Here is a 25,281-nt window from a genome sequence, read left to right as displayed (position 1 = left end):
TCGCTCAGTCAGTTCGTTGAATACCCTCGAACGTTTCGGGCTCAGTGTCACAAACAAAGGGATTACACCCCTTCGTCTGACCATCTCTCATCGTCGTCTCCGCACTCTTATACTCCTTACCACCACCGCCACCAGCCCCTCGTCCTCCAATCGCAGTCGTCCTCCCTTTTTGTCTCCCTATAGCATGTCCATTTCCATCTACAAACCCTGGACGCGTCCAGTCATACAAAACAGAGTCCGACGCCGATCCAGAGCCCTCACTCCTCCTTCTCTCCACGCCATTCGCCCGGTTCAACACAGCGCGCCCGCTTTCTTCTCCTCCTGCCTCTGTGTTTACCATGCGTGTTAGTGGGTTGTAGTATGCTATTTCTGGCTCTGGGATGGTTTCGAACCGAGGGAGACGGGCTGATGTGGCGATGGGGGCGTCAGTAGTGGTACATGATGCGAGGGTTGCAGTGTCGCGCCACCAGGCACGATCTAGGTGATACTGGCTTGATGAGAGTGGGAAGGACAAGGGACGGCGGCGGTAGTAGTAGTGCTGGTGGTTGCGGGAATGTTCTGTGACGTAGTGATGTTGTACTTGATCCCGAGACGCAGATTGGAAATGCGGGTTGAGCGTCAAACTAGATGGCGAGCAAGGCGATGGGCCTCGAGACTCTGTTTCCGGGTGCCGAGGCTGGTGCGTACATGTCCCAAACATGTAGTCATGCGAGGATACATGACCCACACTCTCTTCTCCCACGGCGGTCCTGCGTTTCGACGACGACAGCCAGGCCCACGGCTTAACGAAGAAGCAATCTCCCTTCCGCCCACGCCATCCAGCCCCAGAAACCACGGGACCAAACCCATCATGCAACCCATCCGTCGTAGAACCACGCGGCTCCGCCGTCGAAGCCCTTTGAGCCTCCATGCTCTTCATCTCGCAAAAGCTGCTGCCAGACCTACTCTCCACGTCACGCGCACTCTGGCGTCTGGACCAGGTGCTGGCGCCCATGTGGTGCTGCAGTTGGGCTTGGTGTTGGCGCTCGAGGTCGGGTTGGCGGGTTGCGCGGAGGTGGGTGCGTGTGTAGTAGGCGATTGCGGAGAGGAGGAGGAGGAGGAGGAGGATGCCGAGGGCGATGGCGGAGGCGCGGTCGATGGGGTTGAGGGGGTGGTGGGTGGTTGGATTGTCCATGGTTGGGGGTAGGAAGGGGGGATATGAGGGGGTGAAAGCGTGGAGTGGTTTTGATGGCAAGGGGGATTTGGGATGTGGGGGGAAAGCAGGGGGATGAGGGTGCTGGTTGCTTTGGGGTTATGCAGGGAGATGGGCTGGCTTCCTGGGTTTTATAGTCGGTGTGGGTGTATGTGCTGGTAATTGATGGTAGTATTCCTGGTACTCCGTGGGCGGTAGCGCTTGATAGTGGGTATCCCGTCCCAGGGTTGAGATGAGGGGTTGAGACGCGATATCAGGCTTGATTTTCAGTGATCCAGACCGTTTTCGCTGCCAAGGAGAAGATTATAGAACTGGTCAATGATGATTGTTATCGATGGAGTTGATGTGGTCGTAATCGTTATTTCGTTTAATGCCTGCGTCTATGCCCTCTAGTCGTACACACCGTGGCTGTTTCCACGCAAGACCAATGGTCCCCCCAATATACTGTACAAGCTCGTGCTACAAATATCATATCCCGTACAATAAACTTACAGTCTTCTTCGCATCGCTGCTTTAGATGTCACACCTCCCGTCCTTCCAGCCCGTCCTCCACCTCTCTTCCCACTTGGCACAATCAAACGTTTCTTTTCCCAACTTCTCATTGACCGCATTATGCGCCTCGCACATCCACGTGCCGAATTCGCTTCGACTGCTAACCCGCGGTGTATTCTTCGCCATCCAGGTCTGGAAGTCTTCTGCGCATACCCAGCAAGGGTATAGCTTGCCAAACGTCGACAGGAAGCTCTTGGTCTCGGTTTGTAGTTGCGGTGTGGGATTGGTGGGGTATGTGGCTGTGATGGAGTGCAGGAGCGTCCAGGAGGAGCGTCCGAGGGCTTCGACGTCGGGGGGGCAGTCGGAGGGGAGGGAGGCTGTGGTTGTGGTTGTGGTTGCGGTTGCGGTTCTTGTCGATTTGGGCATCTTGCCGGAGAGTGCGAGGAGGGAGGCTACACTGTTGCATGTACGGCATCTACAATTGAGAGAAATATCAGAATCAGACATGCATTTATATATATACCAAGGATTGTGAAAATCGGAGCCATGTAATGCCCAATCTTTCATCCACCGTATTGCGCCAAGGTAGCATCGTATGGTACTTACGGTTTGCCATCTGGACCGAGAACAACACCCTTGGAGATCTTCTTCGGCGCAACAGTATCTGCCTCCTGCTTTTCCGGAGTCTCTATGGGGCCGGGCGCCATTGTCGGCTCAGTTACAATGTCAATGTGGAAGAAGAGCGAAGTCGTTGATTGCGCTCAGATGATGATTTCAAAGCGGTAGTCCGAGATTGTCCGTGCATTGAGCGACGCGATCGCGTTTACGCAGGGGCTATCCTTGTAATGCAGCGTCGTTACTTCAAGCGCAATCCGAGAACATCCAGGACGTCCTCCTGGTACAAAGGAATAGTCTTCTCTCTGTCGTGTGGATTTTTGATCTTCTTTGATTGTTCTTGGCGTATGGACTTGTACTGGAGGATGCTGTGAAACCATCAATGACTTTTCCCCTTCTCCTGGCAAACCGCCCTCTTTAATTGTAATACATAATATCTTTTTTTTCTCCCATGTGGATATGGATGTGCCCGTGGCGGCGAATGTGCTTGGAACGTTGGGTGCTGTACGCGTCATTCTTACTGTCACCAGTATGAGTACCCTACTGATCTCAGGTGTGCTGGTCAATCCAAGTGAGAGGATTGCTGCAAGCATCGAAGCCCCATCACTAACATGTGAGGCAGCTCATCTCTCAGATCGTCATCAACTATCGTCGACAACATGCCACTGGATTACAGCCCACAATGATAATGCTTTGGGCTTGGGCTGGTGTTCCCCTTAGGCGTGTACAACATTGCAGAGAACTACAATATCGCACTCAGGATCCAGCCGCAAATACTCACACTCCTGAGCCTGGTGACCTGGATCCAATGCTATTACTATGAACGGGTACGACTATCTTCTTGTTAAACATTTATGAATTATCGACTAACATTGACAGCGTTGGTCGGTTCTGCGTTGCCTTGCAGTCATCACCCCCGTGGCGTGTTTGATCGCCGCTGTTCAAGCTGGGCTCATCATTGCCGTGAGACATGCAAAGCAGAAAGATCTACGTTGGCCTGCCATCTTGATGGCTGTTGCATCGGCTGCTTTGCTCGCTGCGGGCGTACTTCGACACTACGTGGATATCTACTTGTACCGCACCGTGCGCGGTATATCTTTCATCTTTGTCGGGATCGATGCTCTCGGTGATGTCTTCTCTCTCGTGTCTGTTGTGTGCCAACCTAAGCTCGACATCCTCGGTATTGTGATATACGGCACAGAGCTGGTACTCTGGATAGGCAGCTTCCTTTGTGGAGCTCACTACAACCTCAGAGCCCATAGTGCTGCTCGACGATACCGGAAGAGGGGAACGCAGGTGGAGAGTGAGCGCAGCCCGACGGTGCTGGCCCAGAATACCGAACATGAGACGGGCGTGGCATCTGGAGTGACACTACACAATCTGCCGTCGAGTACCTCTGTCTTCAGGACGCCGTCTAGCGACATGGAGGCAGTCCGACAGCGCAGCCAGAACTCAGTGAATGACGGCAACACAATGGCACGCAGAGTCGCGTAGGTGAAGCGCAAATATCTCTGCAGAAACTGAACGTATTACGATCGATGATAGACGGCCGTTTGTTTCCAGCGCAAAGCGTTTGCGGTGTGGTGACTGCGGTAACCTCGCCCGTTTGCTCGCGGACGTCTCTAGAGTCAAATCACAGGCTTAGGTACCGCTGTTGTTGCTTGCCCTGTCTCTGTATAACCTCTCGAAGGCGCACATACCATTCTCCGCACTTCACCCGCGCTCTCCCCCCACACTAGGTCAGCCCGCACCTGCCACTATAAGAAGTCCTGCTGTCTGCCTACGACGCCCTCGATCCCACAATCCCAATCCACCCCCCCGTCACCTTACAACAACACACGCAGCCCACAAATCTCGGTTCCAAGACGACAGCAATCCCACACCAGAGTATCCGAATATCCCACATCTCTCAAGTCAAGTATGTACTTCACCATTCACCGTCCTGGACGGCGGACATTAACACACCCGCTACAGCTGCAGACATCAACATGTCGGCCACCACCGTCACCAAGCTCACCTCCATGGGCTCTCAGTACTCGCGCTCGGGTGCTCCTTCGGTTCTCAACCCGACGCCCAATACTGAGTACCACGACGACGCTGAGGGTGCCGTGCCTGACATCGACTTCGCAAATGTCACTGAGATCCTCGCACCCTACCAGTGGCTGCTGAACGAGACTGCCGACGATCCGCGCTACCCATCCCCTCCTATCAACACACCAACTGCTCTTTCCCCAGCGCCCTCTGTCGTCTCACGTTATCGTGTCCGTAGTCTCAGTGCTGTCAATGATAGGCTCGATAAGCTGAAGATGGACGACCGCAAGCACGCTCGCCGCGACGCCGATGGAACTTGCAGCAGCCCCTCCGTCGATCCTTCGATTGTCGAAGACGACGAGCAGGAGATGGCAAGCATACCAGAGGTGCTGAGCGATGCGGGCAAGGACAAGTCTTTCTTCCGTCAGCACAGTATGTCGCTCCCCCCTTTGATCAGCCCCCCTCTTGTCAGCCCCACGGATGATGGCTCAGTATACATCGCTCTAGGCTCTCCAATGGTGAACCCGCGCATTGAGGAGTACCTGTCCTTCACTTCGAAAGACCTGCCGACCAAGGCGCTTTCGGGGTGTGTTCCCTCCACTCTTGGCGAGAACGGCATATCCTTCAATGCCACTGTCGGTCCTGCGAGCAGTCGCAACAGCATGAAGAGCGACGGCGTCACCGAGAAGAGCAACTGGGCTGAGGATGTCGAGGACAATGTCAACCATGTCTGCCTGCGTCTCGAGCAGTTGGCTGAGGACGAGCACGTTGCCGATCCAAGCAAGAGCGTGGACGAGTACTACGTTGCACGTCTTGAGCGCCTTCTTGGCAGCTGCAAGCGTGCCATTCCAGTCAAGATTGAGAAGATCGAGGCTGTTCCATGTTCTCACCAGGAGTAGGGTTGATTCTTGCCAGCACAGTCGGCTTTCCTTTTCTTTGGGCAATCTAGAAAGAGAGGGACACACTTTGCCGCAGGGTATGCAATCGGAATGGTACTGGGTTCTCGCATTGAAAATCTGTAATGAGGTGGTCGCAAGGTACCTTTTCCTACATGCATATATGTATCCAGTGTATGGACATCTTACGGAGTTCTATACCCATGGGTCTCAGTCTTTGGCTTCCTGTAGCCTTGTGCTGTGAGACCACGAACAGCATAGATGTTTTGTTCATGTGCAACTCATTATGTAGGGTGTTAACATCACAATACATTTCTGCACTACCCACTACAAGCTTTACATTACATGCACCTGTGATTAACTATAGGATTCCTTTCGCACATGAGTAAAGACTGTACACCATCCTCTTCTCTTGCACCCATTCAATCCCATCAAGCCACGATACCTACCCCAATAAGCCAAAGCTTCTACGTGAAGCGCGAGTACGAACCATTTTTAACTCCCAACCCCTGCAGAATCGTCACCACCGCCAAAGTGGCCGCGGTCGGTTTGTCGCCGCTTCTATAGTACGCAGCACTTGCGGCCGCAAGCAGACTGACGAGGACGCCAGCAATGCCCTTGTCGTAGATGTCGTAAATTCCTTTGTTGCAGAGTTAGTTTTCTTGCAAGAGTGTTCATGGAGAAACATGGTACATGTGTATATATGAGACATGTGATGAATGCACGGTACATACCTGTCTGCGACCACTTGTAATTAAGAATACCTAAACAGCCATAGTGTTGATTAGCGAGACAATTGCCATCATCCAGTACGACTGCTACCATGGCTCCAAACAGATCGTGTGCCAGCTGAGCTTGGCAGGCCGGCATACTCTACTTTGGTGGGATTGGAGTGGAGTGACGTACCCATGATGATGAAGAACCCACTTCCTTCGTACCAGCCTGCTTTGACGGCGCCGCGGAGGGCAATGGGCAAGGATGTTATGGACGGGTGTTTGAATTGATCGAGACCTTTGGTCTGATGGGTGACGGGAAGTTGTTAGTTGGTGTTGTTCGTTGTTGTATCTTAGCAAGGAAAGTAGTAGAGTATGGATTGCGTACGGTGTGGCCCAGAGCTAGCGCGGCATGGGCAAGGGCGCTTGCGAGTAGGAGGGGGTGATTCTTTGATGTTGTGGTTGCCATGGTTGCTGGATGAAATTATAGGGACACGGTAAGACGAGTATGGGGATTCGATGCGATCAAATGCGGTGGAAGACTGCTCATGAAGATGTCGTTGTTCGAGAGGGTGATATTAAGCTGAACGACCCTTGTAGTGATTGCCGAGGCTGTTACTGCTTTGAGACACACTTCCCCACTTGGAAGCGGGTCCGCTTCTACCGTACACACTGCATCTGGGGTAGCATCCATCCATCTTTGTGCCTGACATGCCATGTGGAGAATCATAAGTTTGAATTTTCCTTATACTCTGCCTTTGCACCAAAGCATACTTTGACCACCTCAACGGGGACGTCGTGAGAGACTACGGAACAAGCCTGGCCACTTCCCATCTGCTTTCCTCGAACATTGCGCCCTTATTCTTTCTTCCGCTCCCTGTTGTCCTCGCTGACGACCTTGCTGGACTTCTCATCCTGCCTAGTTTCTCGATCATGCTCGCGTGCGTCTTCAGAAGGCATGGCAGGCAGAATGCCGCTTGCAATAGGATCCATGTCTGAGGGAGCACATAGCGCTGGTGAAGAATAAGGTCCGGTGTCGTCTTGTTTGGCGCTGAGGCCATCGGCCTTGTCCTCGGCCCAGGAGAGGACGCCGTCGATTACGGCTTTGACTTCATGGACGACCTTCTCAACGACCTGGCCTACGGAATGGGTGTTATCGGCTTCGTCGCTGGGAGGGGAGCCTGGTCGTGTAGTAGGGACTGGGGACTTCTTTGGCGTGGCAGACTGCAGGCAGCGTCAGGGTGGATGATTATGTTTTGGATCCACAGGAAATTCTCACCTTGGTCTTGTCTGAGGGTGGTTGTCCCTTTTCAGCGTCTGGAGCCGTGGCAGCATCCAAGGCCTCAGGCCTCATTGTCTGAGTGGCCATGGCATCCAAGGCTTCCGGCTTCATACTGGCGTGAGTGAGTCAAGCAATGCTCTCGGTAGGTATGTCTATCAGATAGCAAAGAGATTGCTTGTCAAGTCCAGCGTTCACAATCGGGCAAAACTGCGTTTGCCTTGTATTACGCTGAGGTTGGGACCCGCACATGGTTTGCTGTGCTTCAGACATTGCGGATACCAGCGTCATACACGTAAACAACTAGAGCGGCGTCCATTGGAAGGTACGTTTTCGTCCGAGGCATAGCAAGTACGAGGTTATAACACAGGTACAGAGCAGTTGCAGCTGAGACAACTGCATGTAACTACAAATTGAATGTTCTAAGAGGATGTTACAAGAGCACGAATTCACCGCCCACAAAGACAACTGTTGTGTCCAAGAGTTACGGTAGGTTTCAGGTGGGGGACATGAAAATCTACACAACACATGGTTTGTACTACGGTTGACAATCTCTTCAACCTACCGTACCCTAATCGAACGTAGAAGATGAGGTGAGAGAGGGAACAACGCAGGCCACCAATGAGGGCCTCGAGCCTGCTCTCCCAGGTTACTGGAGTTGCGTCTGAGCAACCTACGTAAGACACAATTGCTGGTGTACGTCTGACGTAGGGGATTGCTGGAAGACAACGGAAGACGCCTGGTGACATAGTAGCCGGCGCCTCAATTCTCAGTCGTCTCCGACAGCTTCGACAGCTTCTATGCCGGGGGAAATCCCTGTCTTCTCATTTGGGCTGCATCTTGATAGTACCTCTGAGCATGGAAATCTGACCTGGGACCAATCAGAACAATCGTCATCCTTCGAGATGCATATCGTTTGTCTTGGCTGCAATATTCTCATGCTGCGGGCGCTCGTGACGACCATAGGCCCCAGACGCAGGTCCACCGCTACCGTTAGCTGAGGGTGGTGACAACGGACCCTTCCTGTCCAGGTTGTGGCGCGACGCCATACATTTTGTCGGTGGGTCATGTCTGGTTGTTTTGGCCGGCTATAGAGAGTTTAGCAGGCAGACATCTCGGAGTCCAACATGGCCATCTCTGTTGCTCTTCCAGAGAGCCCATGCTGAAGGGGCCCAGCGAATTTCCGATTCCAGCGTGCTCCGTGTTTCCGTGTTTCCTGCAGAGCTCTCTGTAAGCAGGCAAATCTCACATACATGACAGCTGCCAGAGGCCATGATGCTGTGTGCATGTGCTCTTCCCTCTGGTGGCCGCTCGGTTGGATTGGAGGCAATTTATCGTCGACTAGGCGAGAAGTAGTGGAGTCAGAAACCTGGTGTCTTCCGTAGGCGTCCACTTGACACCCTTGCAGCCGCTTTTGGCGCCTTTCTGAAGAAGTCTGAGCACAGCGTGTATGGACTATGGCATGTAGGTAGGTAGATAGGTAGTGCTGCTAACGGCCCCCTGCCATCCCCGCATTCACGCCCTTCTTCTTCTTTGCGCGCGCCGTGCAAACTTCTGGGAGGAGCTACCGGTAGGGAAGGCGAAATTGGATGGAATATATGCACGGCTCGCCTCCCCTTTCGACTTCTTTCGCCATGTCCGACCTTGCGCCCCAACTGCATTCTTATTCATTATCCACAAAGAAATCTGGTCTATGTGAACTTGTCAACAGACGTCTGTCGCAACGCCACAGAACCTCGAGTTGAACCCAGCCCTCTCTCTCTCTCCCCCCCAGTCGCCATCCAAGCCGTCCCACCAATCATGGCCGGGATCACGCCCTCTCCAGACGTTAGTCCCGTGTCAGCAGCAACCACCAATGGCCAATTCCCGCGGGACTCGTTCTGCCTCAACCTTTCCACCTTGCCGGACGCAAGCAGTTTTCTTCTCAAGTCTGCTCTTCGGTCGCCTCATCTTCTCGAGTCTCCGAATGGACTCTTCTCAGGTTGCGGTGGTCTTAGCAATCCGTTCAGAAAACGGCCCCGTAATATGTCGCAGTCTTCTGGCACAGACCGGGAGATGTCAAGTGACACTCCACCTGCACAGACAAATGGAATAGCACCAACAAGCAACGGTGCCAATGGGACCGACTCGCGGCCATCGTCAAAGAAGCGACCTAGCACCGATACTATAGATTACCCAAGGCGACGCGCAACCATTGCGGTACAAGAAGTCGCTCCATAGAAACTGTCAAATGTACTGACACGACGTAGTGTGAGATATGTCGGTCCAGGAAATCACGATGTGATGGCACCAGGCCAAAGTGCAGGCTTTGCACCGAATTGAATGCAGAATGCATTTACCGAGAACCTGGAATCAAACTGGACGCCGGCGACAAATTGATCTTGGAGCACCTCAACCGCATCGAGGGCCTGCTTCAGACAGGGCTCACCAGTGGCTTCTCGCTGTCTTCACATTCACCGACTGCCAGTAATTCCACGAGTGAAGACTTTCTTGGCCGCAGCACCGGAACCATGTCCCATCTGGGCATGGTCCAACCGATAAACGGCATCGGGACATGGACGAACCATCCGTTGAACATTTCGACCATGCCCAAAACGCACAACACTGCAGCCTTGAATCTCCTCTCCTCGCCCATGATCCGAGAACTTGTATCCCGCCAGTACGATGCCAAAATCCTCCTGCAACTTGAGATGAGTCGGGACTCTGTCAGTCTTGGTACAAGTCGTGGGTTGGATCTATCAAACACCGGCGCATACGTCCAGGCCTACTTTGAGAGAGTCAATGTATTCTACGCCTGCGTCAACCCATATACGTGGAGTAGCCACTATCAGACTGCACTCAGCCATGGATTTAGAGACGGTCCTGAGAGCTGCATCGTGCTACTTGTGCTCGCTCTGGGCCATGCTGGCAGCACTGGAAGTATAACGCAACAGGACCCTACAAAGGACCCCCCGGGCATGGCATACTTTGCGGCAGCTTGGAATCTGCTTCCAACGGTCATGACGAGGAATAACATGGTCGCTGCGCAGTGCCAGATCCTAGCTGCAGCCTACCTTGTGTATCTTGTGCGCCCAGTCGAAGCCTGGAACGTGTTGTCAGGTGCCAGTATGAAACTGCAGTTGCTATTGAGTGCTCCCGGAAGAATCTCACCAGCAGAGGAAGAGTTGGGCAAGAGAGTCTATTGGAACGCAGTGATGATCGAGAGTGATCTCCTGGCAGAATTGGATCTTCCGCACTCTGGCATTGCGCAATTTGAAGAAGGCTTCTCGTTACCCACTGGGTTCGAAGATTTGGGAACGGAAGCTGTCGGCAGGGATGAGCTATGGTATTTCCTTGCGGAGATTGCTTTACGCCGACTGCTCAACCGCGTCAGCTCAATGTTGTACATACGGACAACGCCTTACTCAAAGGGACCTGCAGCCACTTCCATCGCCCAGCTAGATCCCCTGGTTATTGAACTGGACTTCCAACTGAACCAATGGTATGCAGGGCTACCGCGAGCCATGCAGTTTCCGCTTGACAGAGTACCACTGCAAAACCCTGTGCAGACAGTACTTCGATTGCGCTACTTCGCCTGTCGGACGATCATTTTCCGTCCATATGTACTTCTCGTTCTCCAAGATGAGAGTTTAGCCATGGATTCGAGCGTCCAAGACAATTGTCACAAGTGCCTTGAAGCCTGTGTGCGCCAGCTGGAATACATCACAGCTCATCACGCCGGACACCTTCCGTACTTGTTCCAAGGCGCACTATCGTATGTTGCCCGATTGCTGAGTGCGTTTCCATAGCTAACTTGACATAGTATCATTTCACAAACCCTACTGATCATGGGCGCGACAATGACTCCTTCGCTTTCACAATTACTTCCCCCGCCAGCCACCATGGACGATATAATCAACAATGTTGTCCTCGAGATGGAGCGTTATGCTCATCTTGCACCTAGTCTACGCCTGTCCGCCGAAATCATCCGCGAGGCTGAAGGGAAACGCCAATTATGGTTGCGAACTGCTGGTCTCAAGTTCGAAGTGTGAGGGAGCATGCCAGTTTCTTCTTTGGATAAGGAGACTACCGGGTAATCATCATCATCTGATTGTCCCCTGCCTCGCAGTGACCCACCTCTTGCGAGACATGGCATGCGGCTCACGCCACATCAGTAGCAACCTGTGGCCACTCTCCGCTGAGCCCACGGTGCCCCAGAACAGAGGGCCATCGAGATCTAATGTCAAGGTAATCTTCTCTATTAGGGCGCTGACGCCATCATCTTCCGACAAGCGAATCGTCCTTGTTGTTTGCCCTGCACTCCTAGCAGCGCTCTAGATGATGAAGTGGCGCTCATGTCAAGATTGCCACAGCAGTGGCCCAAGGCATGTGAAGACGTGCCAAGCGACGAAATTACCTCGATCTCTACAACCGACCACAACGATTTCTGGCGAAGCAGTCTTGCGTGGAAATTGCAGGTGGGCCTCAAAGCGAGGCTTATGCAGCCATCGCGGAAACAAGACTACACTTGAAGTAAAGGTGTGAGAAGATCTTTGGGGTCTTGCTGGGACGAGGCCAGGCTTGGGAATACCCGGTTAGGATATATTCACTCAACTAAGAGATCTGTACAACACATCCTGTGGCGACTACGAGTAGAATAGACACTGTAGTAGATGAGATAAATACCCCAACTTGACAAATATTACACACTTGCTTTCTGATAAAATCTCCCTACACCGACATGATTTAGAGAAGGTAAAGCCAGCCTTGGAACTGCGCAGAATGACACGCACACAAAAAGCGCGAGAATCTCAAGTCACACCGTACACGACCAGATCCTGGAGCCGCGCAATATAGTCGATATTAAGGGTCCTCGACTATGCACGACGCCGGTGGCTACTACACAAGCACAGGGGGTGAGGGGGAGGGGGGACAGGCGTGGTCTCCGAACCCTGTCGTACTGTACCTACCTACCAACCTACTAGTGCGCCCGTACCGGTAATGTACCCCACAGCCGTGCGATTTTATCCGGACAACCGTCTGGTGGCGCGCTGACGCTGGCGCTGGCATGCTAGCCTTCTGGAAGATGGGTCGAAGGTTCAGGGTGGAGGGATATTGAGCGCGTACGTTGGGTGCTAGGTACGTGGTACGTACATGGACTTGTGGCTGGGGGAGGGGGGGGGCTAGAGGGGGAAGGCCCGATGGGAGAGGTATTTGGGGTTGTTGGATGGCGTGAAGGTGGGAGGAGAGGTTGTGGAGGTTGGATTTCATGTGGGTGGGAGATGGGGGGAGTAGGTTAGGTTGAGAAGGGGAAATGATGGTGAAGACCCTCGAAGTACCGTAATGTCTGTCGCCAAGGCACGCTTGCAGCTTGCATTCATGTGGGTTTTCTGCTTCTGTATGTTCTGACGACGATTGTATTGAGTGTCTTTGATGATTAGATACATGGTCTATATGTATCGTGATGGTGGCAGATGTATTGCAGTTACGACAGCGCGATTTTGTGTATCATACTTGACAAGAAGTCTGGGAATGAGAAGTACCAAGTACTCTTAGGCATTCAAATCGCAGATTGAATCTTGCCCGGGGGCCTGAGAACACGAAGTTCCCGGGGAGCGACATGGGTGTTCCTATTCCTTGTTAGCACCATCTTTGTGTGCATTTTTGCTACAGTTAGGTCCCGTAGACAAGAGAGACTTGCCGATGAACATCTATATCCACCAACTAGATCCCCATTCGCACCGCGAAATTCACAGTAACCATAAGGCCAGGGAATTGAAGGTTCCTGGCATTTCTAGGGTGTGTTAGTTTACCATAGACATGTATGGACCAAACATACAGCGCTCTGGGCAGAAACACCAGTCGCGGTGAAAAAACCGAAGAGAATAAAGCCCGGAAGAGTTGCAAAGAGTTTCATGTTGGTGAAGTTTCGAGTCAGGACTCCAGAATTGTGTAGTCGGAAGAGATGTTGGTGTTTGAAATGATGAATTGGCAAGTACACAGGCCCTTGTTTATGCGTGCGCTCTATGATATAAAGTTCTCGAGCAAGTCGGGCATATGGACTGTGCAGAAGAAGAAACTGCCAATTATCACTTGTGGATCACATACCACCGCCTCCGGATTACTACCGCCTCTGGATTACTGCCGCCTCGAGATTCCCACCACCTCCAGATGCCCACCGCCTCCAGATACCCATCGCCCCCAGAGTACCACCGTCTCCAGATTCCCACCGCCTCTGGATTCCCACCGCCTCTGGATTACCACCGCTTCTAGATTGCCTCTACAAACTTTGGAGCAATAGCTCCCTTCAGAAGCACCGAGAGTGCGATCTTAATGCTTGTGTATCATGATTATGAGGTCATCACGTACCAGCTCACCCCCAAATCCGGTAATAGAGAAGCAGCACAATGAATAGCCAAAGAAGCCGAGTGTTTGGTTTATGTGGACTATCGATTATCTATGATTATCTGTACTGCCGTGTACGTATCTGTGATCAATGGAATATCTACCAGCGAACAGGGCACGCCTGGTAACGTTGAGTTTGCCAATATCCGCCCCATTCCGCTAGCAAAATGTACTGCGACCACTCCATACACTTTTTGGCCGACCACTGAGCGCCAGTTGACGACTCAACGTTATCGAGCAGGTGAGCACTCGTCACACCAAGCTGTACGCCATGTATGACCGACCGTAGAACGAGAGACAGGCTGCACACCTCCAAGAGCCCTACAGCCCATTTCAATAGCTCGCTTGATATGCTAGCGGCGTTGGCCCTTACTACTAAAGAGGATGCTAGGCGAAGACGTGCATGAGGAGCTGTGAGAGGTGATATTGGGGAAATGCTGACGCCACATGTCGGAACAGACGGGATCTTCTCCAGACCACATGACAACGTTAAAAAAAGGGACGGTGCAAGTAAGTACACCATATTGACCTCCGACAACATGAAAAGGAAACCTCGTGGTGGATAGGGCGTTCGAAGTGTTTCGCTGGGGAGGATAGGACTCGACGGACTGATGAATATGCTGGGGGGCACATAGGTAATACACTTGCAGCTTCTGGCTCACAGACTGGCAAGGATTTAAAAGGCTTGCAGGAAGACTATGTGCAGGTGCACGGCAGAGTGCAGACTGCGCCCACTCCATGCAGTCCAGCACTGTATGAATGCAGTGGCATACACACTTTTGAACTTCCTCTGCTCATGACTGGCCAGTGTTTCTCATGCGTGTTATGTACACCGAACAGTGTCGTGGTACGACTGCACATAGGGGGTGGGTTGATGCTGCATGGCCGCATGGCTCTAGCATCGAAAGGGAAAGTCGTGGTGCTCATGTGATGGTTACCCAGGACTTGTCGAACTTTGGATTAGGATGAGACTTGGAACCGACATTCGCGAGGCTGGATGACAACGAGGTCCATAGTAGAGATGGATGAGGCAGTGCTTTGGTCACTTTCTACACACTAACACTGTGTGCCGATAGATGACTGAAAAGGTCACGCTAAGGCGCGTGGCATCCGCCGCGAACCCGCGCGTGGGCAATCCCTAGCGCGCCCCGCTAAAATTTCTTTCCGTACTCTAACTTCGACATTGAATCGCAAATTAATCCAACGACATCAACAACAGACAAGACAATGGCTGTCGACAACTCCCTCGAGTCGCTGCTCGCGACACTCACTTCCTCTATTCAATCTGCCACAGAAGCACTGCCCACAGACGACATCCTGCCACCGAAAGAAGGCATATCACTACTCGATGTCAAGAACGAACTGCTGCTCTCATACCTGCAGAACCTGGTCTTCCTCATCCTCTTGAAGCTACGATCTCGCTCTGCCTCGAATGGAAACAAGGATACTTCTCTGCACCCCCAAGACGAAGTCGTCCAGAAACTCGTCGAGCTACGAGTATATCTAGAGAAAGGCGTGCGTCCACTGGAGAACAAATTGAAATACAACATCGACAAAATCATCCGCACCGCAGACGATGCTGCACGCCGCACAAGCCAAGCCACTGCCAAACCAAGAAGTAGCAAACCAGCAAGGAACACAAAGACGGCTACCACCATCGACAACACGGGCTCAGACTCCAACATCAGCGATGCCGACTCCGCCGCCGGCTCCGACCAGTCCGAAGACGACGAAGACGAAATGGCCTACGCCCCACGCGCCACCGCAGTCGCCCACTCCAAGACGGAAGCCGCAGAAGCAGAAAAACACCGCCAAGCAGCCAAAGACAACATCTACCGTCCCCCGAAAATAACACCCATCTCCATGCCCACGACCGAATCCAAAGAGGCCCGCCGAGACCGTCGCCCCGCCAAATCAGCCACTCTGGACGAATTCATCGCCACCGAACTCTCCGGCGCGCCCATGACCGAACCCAGCATCGGCAGCACAATCACACAGGGTGGCCGGCACACAAAGTCGGAACGGGAGCGCAGAGAGGAGAATGAGCGGCGCGAGTACGAGGAGTCAAACTTTACCCGCTTGGCGCCAGACAGCAAGAAGCAGCAGGCGAAGAAACTGGCGCGTCAGCGGGCGAGCGGTGGCTTTGGCGGCGAGGAGTGGCGCAGTCTGGGCGCGGGCATTGAGCGCATTGAGCGCTTGACGCAGAAGAAGGGCGGCAAACTCGGCTCGCTGGAACAGAGTCGGAAGAGGCCGGTGGGCGATGGGCCGAGGGGGTCGGGATCTGCGGTCGGGGATGCGTTTGAGAAGCGGAGGAAGGTGGTTTCGAGATATAAGTGAGCGATGAATCTGGCGCATTTACAAGCATCTATAAACATTCGACCTCTTTGTATTGTGCGATTTAGATTTCAGATGGCAATTGACCACACATCAAAAATCAACTTCCGTCCACGGGCGCATGGCATGTGAGAGCCACACACAGCATGCAAAAACAGCAACGTGATTTCGTAAACTTGCTACATGTCTCAGATTGTACATTGCGGGCATTATATTTGCGTGTCTTCTACGAGATAAAACCGCCGGGCAAGACATGAAATACGCCTCCACCCGGATTCATCACGGGGTCTTTGCCCGTCGCCTGTCGTCAATGCATCACAACGCCCCCGCCATAGACCTCCGACACCAACGCAATGCTTCCTGCCGAGTAACCAAACCGCGAGGACAAACCATACTCGCTCGTCAAACGCCTTCCGTCATAATGAAGAAAACAAGTGGTTCATGCTAGATAGCGATACGAGTCGACCTTTGCGCCATCTATCCGCTCCAGGTATTCGCGCTCAATCAGTGACTCGATCCGCTTCTTGATCATATTGACCTCTGGCTTGAATTGTGCCGCTAATTGACCAAGAGTCTCGGAGACGAGCTGCTGATGCGATAATTCCTTGCGTTGCCTACACTTTCGTCAGTATTGCTTGGTCCAAAAGACTTGGAGGAAAAGGACATACTTCATGATACGAACAACAGCAGCTTCTATGCAGAATTGCCGTGAATCGTCATTCTTCTTCTCCGTCTCTCGTCGCTCTCGGTCACTTTCCACCTTGTTGCCTCCACTAACAACACCGACCTTAATTTTCACAAACTTACCCTGGAAACCCTCGTTGAAGGAAAATCGATCAGTTGGCTTCACGTCCTTGGACATGGGTTCTTTGATCAGGATACGTGTCTTGGGTGCCACGGCCAGTGATTGCAAGTTTCTAATGAGATCATTACGTGGAATGTTGGTTTGAGCGTGAATCTCCTCAAAGGTCAGATGTTGGCCGGCCGGCAGGTCGTTGAAAAGCAGGAGAATCACCATTCCATACGTCGAAACATTGAGATCATGTCGCCTTTCTTTAAATGAGCCATCCTTCTGCGGTACTTTGGGAAATACTGCCTTGACGTCTGCAGAACCCATGTTGGCAAGCCAGGTGAGTTGCCGGCCGGAATGCTTTTCGCTGTAATACTTCTCAAATCCGCGCTTGATCTTCTCAACAACAGTCGGGAAATTGCAACGCGGTCTCTGATCCTCTTCTTCGCTGGCTGCTCCACCCATAGTTTCAAGAGGCCAAGTCATGCTGGTCAACACATTGATTGCCAATTCGATGCGCTTCGGGTCCTTCTCGCCCAAACCTTCGACATGCTTCTTAAAGCCGGCAGTGAGATCCTCGGAGATAGTCATGTCCTTGAACATGGCCTCGAGCTTCAGTGTAAAGTTGTTGCCCAACTCAATCTTCATCTTAGATATCATCTGCTTCTCGACTTCATTACTGATCGACTTGTTCATCAGCAAACGTCGACATAAGTGCTTCTTGTAGTAGCGCTCGAACAGGTCCTTGTCTTGGACGTATCGCAGTAGGACAATAGCCTTGTCCAGAACGATGTCAATTTCTGCCTCCGTCTTGCCCTTGATGCCCTTCTTCATGTTCTCGTCGATGAAGAGAGAGATGTATTCGGATGATCGTGGAAAAGATGTAGCATTGATAAACTCGGCAAAGCTGCGTGTTTGCGCTTGTTGTAGAAGCGTGTCCGACTCGAATGAGTCCCTCCATATCTTGTCGAACTTGTCTTTTAGCGAAAGCACGTCTTCGACCCACTTGATTGCAGCAACTGTCTGTTGGTTGAGCGACTTCTCCGGAGCAGCACCCTTGGTCTTGTCGGCCACATCACCGGCTGGTGCTGCGGGTGGAGCTTGAGCGGCTGTGATGGCGTCATTGTTGATCTCTGAGCCCATTTCCACGATGCGCTTTTGTATAGCGTTTGTCAGGTCCGTCTTCTTGTCGTCCACTCTTCTATTCAGATCATAGATGAGGTTCAGTTCCTCCAGCCTGTCATTATCGATCATGAAACGGACACCACTCTCCATCTCCACAAGTTCATGTATCCGATTCTTGATCAGCTCGTCCTCCACCACCTTCTGGATCTTAGCACCGGAGCTTTCCAGTAATGTCTGCTTGCAACGCTCATCTTCTTCATATATCCGTCGACGCGCATGTTTACAATATGCGCCAGCATCAGAATCGCGTAGCAAGAATTCCGACTCGCCCTGATAGAAGATCCTACTTGACTTGAGGTATTCCACCTCGAAGGAGGTGGTGTACAGGCGGTGCTCTTCCCCTTCTAGTTCACCATCGTGAAGTGAGTCGAGCATCCATACGCAAGATCGAATGAGAGTTTTATCAATGACGTCGCCGTCACGTTCCATTTGTATCTGGTCCAGGATGATGTGGTTGAGGAAGCTGAGCAATGATCGGTCGTCGGTATTGGAGAGCGGCGAGCCCAAGATCTCTATGCGGAACAGGACCATGGCAGCATTGAAGATATTCGGACGACGATGATCCGCACAGTAGACGCGATCCTTGAGTCAGGCCGTGTTAGCCATTGCTCTTCATTTAAGAGGTCATGTAGGGAAGGCGTCTTACCATATACATGAGCACATCAGCAAGCATACTGGTACAGACCTGGTGATCTGTCCATGCTGATTTGAGACCCTTGAGAAACTTCTCACCCGCCACTCGTCGCTCATTGGCGGTGGTGCCGCTTACACTGTTTGCATTTGCAACGAGGTTGGATGAGACGACGTCTTGTAGAGAAGCACGCACTTCATTGCTGAGCCAACTGCGCTCGAAGTCATAGACCTTGTTATACAAGGCTTCTCCTTTCTTCTTCAGGACAATACGATAGGCGTGTCTGTAGAGCTCTTCATATGATAATTTGGATGCATTCTTGGTGTGAATTTCGCGGAAGGCTGCCTCGATAATGGCCCAAGTGTCATCGAAATCGACTTCGTCGCCGTGGAGGCCCTGGTTACGGCGCATTGTGTCAGTAACCCCCTCTGAAATCAATAGTGAATCGAGCCAAGTAGAGAGCTCCATGGTAAAGAGTGCTATGCTATACGACGTAGGCAAACAGAAAGATGAGAGTGGCATGAGTGAAGGTGAATGGGTGAAGTGGAGACATACCCTGCGCGGCGGCCGTATACGCTGCCTGCCCCTTCCTGCAATCATGTCGTCCCTTCACCTTTTGTGAGGAAACTACACTCCTCGCCCAGAGCGTTGTGAGGAGGCTGTGGTCGACGTTTGGTGGTGGTTGAAAGTGAATGTGGGTTGGTGGCAATGACTGGCAGGTGATTTCGTGTACCTGTAGGCGCGCGGACGAACGAGAGAATAGTGAATGGGAGCAAGAAGTCGGCGTGGTGGGATGGGCAAGTGATGTGGCGTCTGCTCATCAATCCATCCATCCATGAATGCAGCGTGTGGTTTTGGCGGGGGTCCGTTCCATAGGAGCTCCTAGAGTCCCGGCGTTGGAAAGCTGACTGTTGTAGACGGGATGCCTGCTTGCGGCGTCATCAACGGGACCTCCGCCTTGGCGCTCGGTGAAGATGCAGCAACTTTTTTTTTATTTGCACTGTCAAAGCCTCTCACACACATCCTGCTTGCTTGCTTGCTTGCTTGCTTGCTTGCTTGCTCGTTTTCTACTCTTCCTGTCTTTCTCTGCCTCTTATTGTGTTGGCATAGAATACAAAGTCGCATCCTCTACACTGTCGCAATGCGTCCCTCTACAAGTATGTTTCGCGCATGCGCCCACGCTGGTGTGCCTCGCGGTGCAAGAAGGCCATTGCGTGTCACCCACATTCCTGCGCCCACATGCCTCTCTCACACGCCGCGAACGTCAATCGCCAAACGTCCTTCAATATCGCCAGTTTTGTCACGAGCACGGATACCAGCCACAGCCCGCTTTGAGTCCAGCGCAGCCTCCCCTCCGACATCGACCAATGCTCCAGAGTCACGGCTAGATCGAGACCAAGTGCCCTCCTACGAGCTCACATTCACATGCAATGTCTGCAAGACGCGCTCCTCGCATCGGCTGTCGAAACAAGGGTACCACCACGGGACTGTCCTGATATCATGTCCGGATTGCAAGAACAGACATCTGATTAGCGACCATCTCAAGGTACGCCATGATTACCTCGTGTACATTTATGCAGACTAACCATTGCCAGATCTTTTCAGACAAGTCTGTCACGATAGAAGACCTCATGCGGGAAAAAGGTAGCCTCATCAAGAAGGGCTCACTAAGCGCAGAAGGCGACGTAGAGTTCTGGGACGACGGCACCTCCACCCCTCGATCGGCCCATTTCCATCCAGAATCAAAGCCTAAAGGCGAAAACCGCTTCACGGAGCCACCGCCTTCTTCAGAAACACCAAAAAAATAGTCCGCACCAACGATCACGATACGACGCACGGCAGATAATCTGTACCATAGCATACAATGTACAACAGCACCGAAGAGAGACCGGCTGCACTGCAGACCAGCCTCGTAGAAAATAACACAGCCCGGCGATAATCTACGCAATGAATCAAAATTTACGGGTGAGACAATAATGCGAAATGACTATTCCTGTTCAAATCACAACACAAGCAAGACAATGTCCATTACAGATCACTAACGAAACAAGCACTTATTCATCGTAAACGTAGTCAGCATGATGCTTATATCCAACACACTAATGACACACCGAAATTCAAACTTTGTGCTCTGCATGGTGTTTCACCACAGTCTTACGCTTTGAAAGTTCTTTTTAGTGATATTCCTGTTCTTTAAATACAAGATCTCGGTCATCCTTGTGTCAATCTCTCCTTCAAACAGCCGTTCATCTCTGGTGCCTATACCTTGAAACCCTGTGACTGACATCTTCTGTACCACAACGGTCAAGAAGAAACCATGACAAACTCCACTAATCTCGCAACAGTACCTCCACCTAAGCCTATACCATAGTCCCTCAATGATTATGTCATGTGCAATACATATCAATGATATATTAAAATTAGTTCTAAAAAATTATCTAAGATTCCGCAGGGTATACTCGGTAAAAAAAACAAAGAGAGGTGAACATGCTAACCAAAACATCACACGTAGCTCGCAAAAGAAAACATGACCAAGACAACATGACAAAAGAAATAATAGAACAGCAAAGTGGGTATAGCATCAAATGGAGTGTGCCGCCCGCCGAGATACAGACAGTCAGGACAAGGGTATGAGGTTTGTACCCCACACTTGCAGCCCCGCATGTTCCCTTCGTGATCACTTTGGTTTGTCGAGTCCACACTGGCCCTGGCGCTGCTATGCATGCGTCTCCCATCTCATCTCTCGGATAAACAATAAGAAAATCAGTATCGCGTCGCAGTGCGCTCCAATTCCATGTTTTTTTTTGGAGGGGGAAGGGGGGCTAGATAAATCTTTTCCTCCTTTTCATGCGTAATGCAATATGGGTATCTTTCGAATGTGTTCGTCATATTCCAACGGGGTTATCCAGATCTTCATCCAAGGTCACGCATGACGAGTATGTCTTGATGCCAATCTCCTTCAGATGTCAAAAAAAACCAACAACGGTCCACGAATGCCGTCGCAAAGCATTCATCCAAAGAATTCCTTGCGCAATGTCTTGCGCGATGCAAGACAATCGGCCATTGGCAATGTTTCAACGCACCCAGGGCAGAAACCTAGCCCAGACTGCCTTTTTCTTTTGCGGCCCTGCTTTTGGTCCTCCAATGTTTGCCATGTAGAGCGCGTACGAGACTTCCATCTTTTGAAAAGCCTCTTCCTTTGCCTTGGGGCTGTCCATCGGGTCGTGGGCCCAATCGGGGTTGCTTTCTTGCGTGTGGTCGCCGCGGTAGCGTGCAGATGTTTCAGGCCAGCCGAAATCGCGGACGCGAAGAGAGGTTGGCGGTAGCAGGAGCATATCAATCTTCTCGTCGAGATTGTACATGTTGGAGACGCTGGATGAGGAGGAGAGTGACATGGTGGGTGGGTTGTGAGCGTGATGTGGCGCGTGGGCCAGAAATTGGTGACGATGTTGGTTCCTTGCACTGGGGCGAGAGTTTGCCAGTGTGGAGATGTGGTAAAACAAAGGAACGACGAAGCAGAAGGAAATCAAAGACTGTTGTAAGGCACGGATGTGTGGTCTCTATGTCATGTCTGACTGGAAGGGTAGGATAGGGTTTTGGCGATGTGGCTGTACAAAGATGGAGAAGCGTCCAAGGATGCACAAAGGCCTTGGAAGTTAAGATGCAGATGGTGTCGCCGCGCAAGGGGCTTTTGTTAGCGCCTCCATTCCTTCGTGCCGCACAACTAAACCCCCCTTGCTAAGTTAGCAACCGACCGTCATTCCGGAACAACGCACAATGACACCTCTCGCGATAATCCCAGTCACCCGAAGAGAGCTACGTACAGCACCTTTGGTAGAGTATGATACGGTTGGGTCTGCGGGCAACTGGCCATTCTAATACATAGGTAGTTGTGCTTGAGGACTAAGGTAGCTACAGGCTTTTATCCCCGGCAGAATGGCCGCTAGAAATGATTCAGCTGTCAGCTACGGTCGATCATCTAGACAGGTGCCACTATTTCTTGCGCGAGTTTAGTGTCCTATCCAAGTTGAAGGCGGCTGAGACCAGAGCTAGATGGCTGAAGGCTTGTGGCGTGTTTCCAAGTTGCTCTCCGGACCGCGCAATCTCCTCGGAGAACATATGCACATGATTGCCAAAGCTGAGCATATTCTCGAAAATACTGACTGCCTGCAAGAGATACTTCTCGTCGTACGCACCCGCCTATTAATTTGTCAGTAAGGAATACAGCCTTGAGATTTGGGGGAGCTAGACCCTCGTCAGTGCTTCAACAAGCCAGAAGGTACACATGCTAAAGGCACCCTCACGTCCGCCTCCAACGCCATCATCGCTCACTGCATTGTTGTACCGATACACAAGACCTGTGCTTGTCAGTCCTCCTTTCTCTGGGGCTTTCAAGATGCGGTTCAACGTCTTCAAGAACCGAGGATCCGTTGGCGATATGAAGAACACCAAAGGCGCAACCAGGACAGCCGAATCTAGCACCTCGTTCGACTCGTAACTCTGGATGAAGCACTCCAGATTCGAATTGTAGCCCTTATCCATGATCTCCTCGTAGATCTCGTCGCGAACTCGATACCACTCTCCTCGATGGGGGCAAGGAAAACTCCGCTTGTCTGCCAGGCGTAGCGCGCGATCGAGTGCAACCCAGAGCATCATCTTACTATAGACGAAGTTCTGCTTCTTTCCTCGAACTTCCCAGATGGACATGTCTTGCTCCTGCCACACGGTGCAGACATAATCGGCCAATTCCCGTACAAGACACCATTGATCATAGGTAATCGGTTGGCCGAATCTGTTCACAAGATATATGCCATCCATCAATTCTCCGTATATGTCAAGTTGGGTATGGAAGGCAGCGCCATTCCCAATTCGTACGGGCCGGCTGTCCCTGTAGCCTGCCAGATGGGCAAGCTCAACTTCTGGTATATCTGTACCACCCCATATGGTGAACATGATCGGCAGTGGGCTACCTCTTGACTTGGTCTCCTTCACTCGCTGGAAGATGTAACTGATGTAGGCTTCAGCTTCATGGCTGAAACCCAGCCGCAATAAGATGTAGATTGTGAAGGACGCATCCCTCACCCAGGAATACCGATAGTCCCAATTGCGCACACCTGTAGGATTATCATTTAGCGGTTGCAGGTATTGGAGAATATGTCACTCACCACCAATCTCTTCTGGTAAAGAAAACGTGGGTGCGGCAACAATAGCCCCGCTGGGCTCGAAGGTGAGCATTTTGAGTAACAGAAGACTCCGCATCACATACCCGGACCAACGTCCTGTATATCGTCCAGAATCGATCCATCGTGCCCAGTATTGGTGCGTGTTTCGCTGCAGGTCGTTTAACAGCACAGTATCGATTCTTTCGGGGCTATGATCCTCAGCAGCTCGAAGAACGAATGATACAGCTTGGTCTTCCTCCAGGTGAAATGTGGCAGTAATACCCTCACCAAGGCTTCCAGGCTCGACAGACTTCTCAAACACTACCATCGGACAAGTCTGATCTTTTTCATCGCCGCAGTCGATGGTCACGTTGAGTTCAAGGGCCAGATCTTGGGAACGAAATATGGCTCTTTGAAGACCGTTTCCATGATCCGTCGTGTTCAAGTCGACTATTTCCGTGGTGTGCTTGTCTCGCGCATAGTTGAATGCTGGGGACACTACGACCTTTACATCCATTGAACCACGTATACACTCCACGCGCCGCACTAGCCATCTGGCAGATGGCAGATATTAGCATTCACGTTGAAAAGGATACCATTGCATTGTATTTGACATACTTTTTGAGATCGGGTCGGTCGGGTACCTTGCCAGTGTGGTCGCTGCTGATGACGTTTGCGTGGTACTCGGCATCCAGGTTCCTATTATTAGGTCGTGGAAAGAAATCCACGACATTTAGTGCACCTTCTTCTTTGAGGTATCTCGTCTGGAGTATGTTGCTTGCTGGAAGGTAATCTTGCTTGGGGGTACACAGATCGTAATTGGTGGGGCATATGGTGAAATGGCCGCCCTTGTCCTTGTCCAGAATACGGCCAAACACGGTAGGCGAGTCGAAGTAAGGCCAACACATGTAATCTATACTTCCGTCTGTAGAAGATAGGGCACATGTACGCATGTTACCAATCAGGCCATAATCCTCAATCGGGATGTATCCATTAGCAGTGCGCCGAGAGCTCCCTGTCTGCGCAGCGCCTTCCGACTTCCCCATCTGGTCTCTTCTATTTCTTGGGTGTTCAAAGGTTTCTGTGTAGAGCTCGAATTGGCGATTTCTATCAGGCGCCTGGTGCTGGACTCTGTGTGGCGAGGGGTTGACATTGCTGGTGGGCTGATCTCTCGGAAACATCGGATGGCTTGCTTAACGTAGGCGTGTGGTACGACAGGAATTCATGCAGAGCTACAGTACCTATGCTCTCTAGAGTAAATTGACGGCTACTTTGTTGTGTTGCTGTCCTCGAGTGGCTAAGAAGTAAACGGTGATTCAGGTGTGACGTCAAAAGTGTTTCTGCCCTGACATCCCACGTACTGTTTCAGCTGATGCCAAAAGGAGCAACTTGCCCACGGGCAAGGTAGCACCAGCTTTGCCGTCAGTGCACCCTGCTCGTATGAGCCTTTGCTGCAGATATCACCTGAAAGGCGATTGTCAAGACGCGTTACTTGATTTCATTTTAGCCTACCATATCTAGGCGACATATCAATTCAAGTTTAGAGACAATCAAGCTGCCAGACAAGTTACCTGCTC

General features: G+C 51.7%; 13 protein-coding genes across 13 annotated transcripts; 5 read left to right on the top strand and 8 right to left on the bottom strand.

Annotated features, from left to right (window-relative positions):
* Positions 1-4: 4 nt before the first annotated feature.
* On the bottom strand, positions 5-1,174 carry IAQ61_006524 (uncharacterized protein; the record flags this gene model as incomplete). The annotated part of the gene is made up of 1 exon (XM_003845361.1): positions 5-1,174. The coding sequence occupies one exon, from the start codon at positions 1,172-1,174 to the stop codon at positions 5-7; it is 1,170 nt and encodes a 389-aa protein (XP_003845409.1).
* Positions 1,175-1,705: 531 nt separating this feature from the next.
* On the bottom strand, positions 1,706-2,432 carry IAQ61_006523 (uncharacterized protein; the record flags this gene model as incomplete). Its single annotated transcript, XM_003845360.2, has 2 exons — positions 2,291-2,432; positions 1,706-2,141 (listed from the first exon to the last, which is right to left on the bottom strand). Exons 1-2 carry the CDS (start codon positions 2,389-2,391, stop codon positions 1,706-1,708), a joined length of 537 nt encoding a protein of 178 aa, XP_003845408.1. The 5' UTR covers positions 2,392-2,432.
* A 147-nt stretch (positions 2,433-2,579) lies between these two features.
* Positions 2,580-3,793, top strand: IAQ61_006522 (uncharacterized protein; the record flags this gene model as incomplete). Its single annotated transcript, XM_066097212.1, has 3 exons — positions 2,580-2,870; positions 3,020-3,126; positions 3,179-3,793. The coding sequence occupies exons 1-3, from the start codon at positions 2,759-2,761 to the stop codon at positions 3,791-3,793; spliced, it is 834 nt and encodes a 277-aa protein (XP_065952689.1). The 5' UTR covers positions 2,580-2,758.
* A 494-nt stretch (positions 3,794-4,287) lies between these two features.
* Positions 4,288-5,229, top strand: IAQ61_006521 (uncharacterized protein; the record flags this gene model as incomplete). The annotated part of the gene is made up of 1 exon (XM_066097211.1): positions 4,288-5,229. One exon carries the CDS (start codon positions 4,288-4,290, stop codon positions 5,227-5,229), a length of 942 nt encoding a protein of 313 aa, XP_065952688.1.
* Positions 5,230-5,657: 428 nt separating this feature from the next.
* Positions 5,658-6,408, bottom strand: IAQ61_006520 (uncharacterized protein; the record flags this gene model as incomplete). The annotated part of the gene is made up of 5 exons (XM_003845358.1): positions 5,658-5,671; positions 5,717-5,866; positions 5,961-5,990; positions 6,133-6,244; positions 6,328-6,408. 5 exons carry the CDS (start codon positions 6,406-6,408, stop codon positions 5,658-5,660), a joined length of 387 nt encoding a protein of 128 aa, XP_003845406.1.
* A 207-nt stretch (positions 6,409-6,615) lies between these two features.
* IAQ61_006519 (uncharacterized protein) lies at positions 6,616-7,738 on the bottom strand. The gene is made up of 2 exons (XM_003845357.2): positions 7,219-7,738; positions 6,616-7,163 (listed from the first exon to the last, which is right to left on the bottom strand). The coding sequence occupies exons 1-2, from the start codon at positions 7,330-7,332 to the stop codon at positions 6,798-6,800; spliced, it is 480 nt and encodes a 159-aa protein (XP_003845405.2). The 5' UTR covers positions 7,333-7,738; the 3' UTR covers positions 6,616-6,797.
* Positions 7,739-8,479: 741 nt separating this feature from the next.
* Positions 8,480-11,923, top strand: IAQ61_006518 (uncharacterized protein). The gene is made up of 3 exons (XM_003845356.2): positions 8,480-9,417; positions 9,468-10,972; positions 11,021-11,923. The coding sequence occupies exons 1-3, from the start codon at positions 9,019-9,021 to the stop codon at positions 11,247-11,249; spliced, it is 2,133 nt and encodes a 710-aa protein (XP_003845404.1). The 5' UTR covers positions 8,480-9,018; the 3' UTR covers positions 11,250-11,923.
* An 826-nt stretch (positions 11,924-12,749) lies between these two features.
* On the bottom strand, positions 12,750-13,114 carry IAQ61_006517 (uncharacterized protein; the record flags this gene model as incomplete). The annotated part of the gene is made up of 3 exons (XM_066097210.1): positions 12,750-12,827; positions 12,899-12,991; positions 13,037-13,114. The coding sequence occupies 3 exons, from the start codon at positions 13,112-13,114 to the stop codon at positions 12,750-12,752; spliced, it is 249 nt and encodes an 82-aa protein (XP_065952687.1).
* A 1,715-nt stretch (positions 13,115-14,829) lies between these two features.
* On the top strand, positions 14,830-15,939 carry IAQ61_006516 (uncharacterized protein; the record flags this gene model as incomplete). Its single annotated transcript, XM_003845354.2, has 1 exon — positions 14,830-15,939. One exon carries the CDS (start codon positions 14,830-14,832, stop codon positions 15,937-15,939), a length of 1,110 nt encoding a protein of 369 aa, XP_003845402.2.
* Positions 15,940-16,375: 436 nt separating this feature from the next.
* Positions 16,376-19,142, bottom strand: IAQ61_006515 (uncharacterized protein; the record flags this gene model as incomplete). Its single annotated transcript, XM_066097209.1, has 3 exons — positions 16,376-16,550; positions 16,605-18,493; positions 18,558-19,142. 3 exons carry the CDS (start codon positions 19,140-19,142, stop codon positions 16,376-16,378), a joined length of 2,649 nt encoding a protein of 882 aa, XP_065952686.1.
* A 395-nt stretch (positions 19,143-19,537) lies between these two features.
* IAQ61_006514 (uncharacterized protein) lies at positions 19,538-20,795 on the top strand. The gene is made up of 2 exons (XM_003845352.2): positions 19,538-20,088; positions 20,138-20,795. The coding sequence occupies exons 1-2, from the start codon at positions 19,684-19,686 to the stop codon at positions 20,348-20,350; spliced, it is 618 nt and encodes a 205-aa protein (XP_003845400.1). The 5' UTR covers positions 19,538-19,683; the 3' UTR covers positions 20,351-20,795.
* An 821-nt stretch (positions 20,796-21,616) lies between these two features.
* IAQ61_006513 (uncharacterized protein) lies at positions 21,617-21,937 on the bottom strand (the record flags this gene model as incomplete). The annotated part of the gene is made up of 1 exon (XM_003845351.1): positions 21,617-21,937. One exon carries the CDS (start codon positions 21,935-21,937, stop codon positions 21,617-21,619), a length of 321 nt encoding a protein of 106 aa, XP_003845399.1.
* Positions 21,938-22,535: 598 nt separating this feature from the next.
* Positions 22,536-24,885, bottom strand: IAQ61_006512 (uncharacterized protein; the record flags this gene model as incomplete). Its single annotated transcript, XM_003845350.2, has 4 exons — positions 22,536-22,742; positions 22,794-23,656; positions 23,708-24,258; positions 24,323-24,885. 4 exons carry the CDS (start codon positions 24,883-24,885, stop codon positions 22,536-22,538), a joined length of 2,184 nt encoding a protein of 727 aa, XP_003845398.2.
* Between the last annotated feature and the right edge of the window lie 396 nt (positions 24,886-25,281).

This window comes from Plenodomus lingam, assembly GCF_022343315.1.
Source record: "Plenodomus lingam strain CAN1 chromosome Unknown contig_26, whole genome shotgun sequence".
In the NCBI taxonomy this organism is placed as follows: Eukaryota; Fungi; Ascomycota; class Dothideomycetes; order Pleosporales; family Leptosphaeriaceae; genus Plenodomus; species Plenodomus lingam.
This window is presented reverse-complemented; position numbering and strand designations above follow the sequence as displayed.